Consider the following 4,533-nt stretch of genomic DNA (forward strand, 5'->3'; position numbering starts at 1 on the left):
CCCCCCCCCCCCCCCCCCCCCCCCCCCCCCCCCCCCCCCCCCCCCCCCCCCCCCCCCCCCCCCCGGATCCGTCCATTAAATACATGTTCTAAAAACAACAATAGTTAGATGAAACAGAACATGAGTAGATGTCTCAGGTTCGATCCTGGTCTGGGACCTCAAAGTCTCGATAAAAACACTTGAGATCTCTCAAGACCCGACTAAAAAAAAAACTACAAACACACTCTCAAAAGTGTGTGATAATGATGATAAATATTGATGTGGATGATGATGATGATAATGATGTGATGGTGATGGCTGTGGTGAGGATGATAGTGAGGATGATATAATAATAATGATAATAAATAATTGATTGATGATGATGAGGATGATGATGATAATGAATAATAATAATAAATTGATGATGATGATGATGATAATGAATAATAATTAATTGATGATGATGATGATGATGATGATGATACCATGTAGCAGTGCCTTACCTGATGATACAAAGCAGTAGATTCCATACCATTAATGGGTTTTCATTCCAATATTTGTTTAATATTCCATATTTAGGTGTAGCGAGGATGGCTTCTAAACGTATGATCCGTGAGTCCACCCTCACCAAACTCAGAGACATCAGAGAGGATGACATCAACATGTTCACCAACTTCATTCAGATGGAAGCCGTCCAAAAGCATCTAGGGAGTTACATGGAAAAGCTCAAGAAAAAATAGATTATAATTGTGTCCAATTTCGATATTTGGTAATTTACGTTGGTCCTCAGGTCAAATCTTGGCTTTTTATTTGTATATGTTATTCAAATTTGTTAACTTTATTTGTCATGAGAAATCATGATGCTTAAATTATTTAAAGTTGAGCAGCAAGAATTCCTTACACATTGATATATCCATTAAAGGTATTGTATATCGAGAAGCACATGATACTGGAAGCACCCTATGAATGTTATGAATTTTATGAATTATCCACCCATAAGCCATATTATCATGATATAAAAAAATATTTAAAATTCTTTCTTGATGTTTTGTTGACACAAATACAAATGGGATTACATGATTTCCTTTATGATCAACTTTTAATAATTCAGAAAAGTTCTGTCACGCTATAGCCACTTTGTACGGTGCCATATTCTATGTCATCAGGGACATTGTTCTGTTTACATTTCTTCAATTTGTGGGAGAATTACATGTACATGAATTGCATCAAAAACTGATTGATTGAAATTTACATTTTGTATTGATTATAATTGATCATAGAGGTGAAGGTGCATTCAGTTTAAATGTGCATAACTATTATGGTTCGAAATACACCTTACTGTTTGTTTGGAGCCAAAAGGGCATTAAATCACGTGTTTTTACGCAGAGTTAATGCCCTTCTGGCTCTCTAAAGATGATATGTCTGTGTTATTGCTGTTAGCACTATGAACATGACGGACAAAGAAAGAGGACAAAATATACAGTTCCCCATTCTACCCTCAACAATTGCTGTGGTAGACAAAAGAACATCCCTTCACTGCTATTATCATGTAAATATGTGTAGAACATGTAAATATGCATTTGACACCTGTTCTACACATTTTTACATAATAGCAGTGAAGGGATGTTCCTTTGTCTACCACAGCAATTGTTCAGGGTAGAATAAGGAACTGTATTTTGTCCTCTTTCTTTGTCCGTCATATTCATAGTTTAGTCTTGGTTGAGAGTTTATAGCAGGGTTTCGCATTATTTTTCATGTTTGGTTTATGAACCTGATAAGGCAGTGTGATGATTCTGATATTCCAACAATTTCAAAATTCTTCGCCTTCTTTTTATTGTGGAATAAAGAAGGAGAAGAAGAAGAACAAAAAGTGTGGCCAGTTTCTTCTTCAAAATGAACATTGCAAATTCCTGACCAATAAGGTGCCCACTAAGGATACAGATGCAAAATTTGCTTAATTAACTTAATAAGTTTTCTTCAGAGTCCCTAGGTACCTATGACTTTCCTCTCTTTACATGAACTTTTGTGTCTGCATAAACGAAAGGGAAAGCTGATAGCATGAGGTGACACTCCCTCGCAAAGATGATTTCACATGAGAGCTTATGTCCTCTGGCTGAATATCAATTTTCCAGTTTCTAAATTTTGTAAGCGAGCTATTAAAGCAAGTAAGCAAAAGTGTTGACACCTAATTACAGGGAAATGATTTTTCATCTAGAAATATGAAATTATATGTTAACTACAATAAGACTACACGACTGTCCTTGGATGCACAAATATTGGTAATTCCAGAAGCGGTGGAAAAATACTTCTGAAACATCTGTTTTTTTGTTCCTTTAATTTCAAACGTGGGCTATGACTGCGAGAGCTGATTTCTGGAGGTTGATTATGATATAATGTATCTTATATGACTCCAAACCTATGACAATTTAATAAAGAGATTTATTGCAAAGCAAACACTTGATGCTCACATCAACACGTTTTGTTATTTTCATGCTATCTATCATTTATGGACACACTATTTCCGCTTAATATGCACCTGGGCAAATATTTGCTGAAATTATGCCCTCATTTTTTTTTTAGGAAGACATATTGTTTCAGCATTAGGAAATAATTTGTAGGCTTGCTTTGAATCAACGCGTCCGATCGGGTGGTCGCGCTACACCACGACAGAATTTTGTGAAATGTAAGTGGAAGATCATGTGAAGATGCGGGTGGGGGGGGGGGGGGGGAGGTAAGAGCCTGAGAGAGGAGGGATGGGAGTAAAAGAGAGGGGTGGGTTTCTGTTGGGTGGAGTCGTCTCGTCGAGGAAGCAAGAAAGACACAAATAAATATGTTGCTTTGTCGGGTCAGCTGTGTCGGTATTCGTGCTCGATCCTCGTGTACTATATCAATGCAGATGTTTGAAATGCTGTGACGAATTTTTTCATTTCATTTCATTTATTTTCATATTTCTCATGTTACATATACAATTCAAAATAAAGTACTTTACTTCAGAGGTTTACAAATTTTGGGGAAACTAAATTTAAACAAGGATGGTACAACGAATGGCTTCTTTCTCTAATATTTAAAGGAAACGTCAAAGTTTCCACGCTTTGCGCGGGAGGTGGAGAACTGAATTCAGATAATTATGGTTAAGAGTCGCGAACTGGTACAACGATTCGTCTTCTTTCTATAATAATTCAATGAAATGTCAAAGCTTCCGCGCTTCGCGCAGGAAGGGGGAATCTGAATTCAGACAAAGATTGAGAGTCGAGAACGGTACAACGAATCGTATTCTTTCTCTAATAATTAAAGGGAAAACTGAATTCAGACAAGGATTAAGAGTCGAGAACAGTACAACGAATCGTCTGCTTTCTCTCATAATTTAATGAAACGTCAAAGCTTCTGCGCTTCGCGCGAGAGGGGGAAACTGAATTCAGACAATTAGGGTTAAGAGTCGAGAACGGTACAACAAATCGTCTTCTTTCTATAATAATTCGATGAAACGTCAAAGCTTCCGCGTTTAGCGCGGGAGGGGGAACTGGATTCAGATAAGGATTAAGAGTCGAGAACAGTACAGCGAATCATCTGCTTTCTCTCATAATTTAAGGAACCGTCAAAGATGAGAGGGGTTTTATTTCACAAACATTACCCCGACACTTCTGGAAAAAGGGGCATGTTTTCACAAAAGTTAGGGTCACCCGACCAAACGGGTTGATCCGATGGTTCAAAGTAAGCCACTTGGCAAGATATACATGTGATGTGTGGAATTTATTGGTAAAATTAATCTTATTTTTTATTTTGTCGTATTTTCCAAAGGGATGGTAGTATAGCTGGAATTAACAAATGCAATTTTGCGTAGTACACAATTCCATTACTTTAATTTATTTTGTACACAAAATGTCAGCTTATTTATTTTTTGTAAATTTCAAGGATAGAAAAGACTCTTCAGTTTTGTTTTTTTTGCAGCCCGTGTCCATGTTACTTATACTATCCATACTACATATTTTGCACAGCCCCTTTGAAAAGTAACCTAAGAAAACGATTTGAAAGAATTTTTGAAAGACCGATTCAGGTAAAAAAAAAAAAAACACACAAACAAACAAGATACATTGCGATCATAATACATATTTGACAACTTGAGACACCTGATGAACTTTCAATCTTTCAGATATTATTGGTCAGGCTTAATTTACGCATATATTCCATTTTTCTGCATTAATTGTTCTTCTTTCATGAAATCAACTTGTCATGAAAGCTGTATTGCAGTTCAGGAATGAGCAGCTGTTTGAAAATTTCTAGGCTTTTAAACGGAATTCATGTCTCAGGCAAGTTCTTCAGTTTTTTTCATCCCCATCTATATTCTAATATAGCTGCCTCTTCTATGTCACACGGTTGCAAAGACTTTCGAGATATCAACTTCTAAGTTATTTCCAAGATGACCAATTATTTATATCTCCTCGTTCAATGAACCGCGCATCTTTATCCTCCCGACATCCTAAAAAGTACTTCGTATCTCTGACACGTTTAATAGGAACTCGTTCGTTTTCTCGCGGAGATAGCAACGGCAGCAAA

The 4,533-nt window shown here is 36.8% G+C and overlaps 1 protein-coding gene across 1 annotated transcript; it reads left to right on the forward strand.

The window, feature by feature from the left end:
• Positions 1 to 556: 556 nt before the first annotated feature.
• Positions 557 to 2,435, forward strand: LOC115921353 (enoyl-CoA delta isomerase 1, mitochondrial-like; the record flags this gene model as incomplete). Its single annotated transcript, XM_030978759.1, is given in 1 exon segment — positions 557 to 2,435. A coding segment is annotated over 1 exon segment (163 nt), but the record flags the coding sequence as incomplete, so codon positions are not given.
• Between the last annotated feature and the right edge of the window lie 2,098 nt (positions 2,436 to 4,533).

The sequence above is a fragment of the Strongylocentrotus purpuratus genome, unplaced genomic scaffold (genome assembly GCF_000002235.5).
Source record: "Strongylocentrotus purpuratus isolate Spur 01 unplaced genomic scaffold, Spur_5.0 spur5_contig_815, whole genome shotgun sequence".
In the NCBI taxonomy this organism is placed as follows: Eukaryota; Metazoa; Echinodermata; class Echinoidea; order Camarodonta; family Strongylocentrotidae; genus Strongylocentrotus; species Strongylocentrotus purpuratus.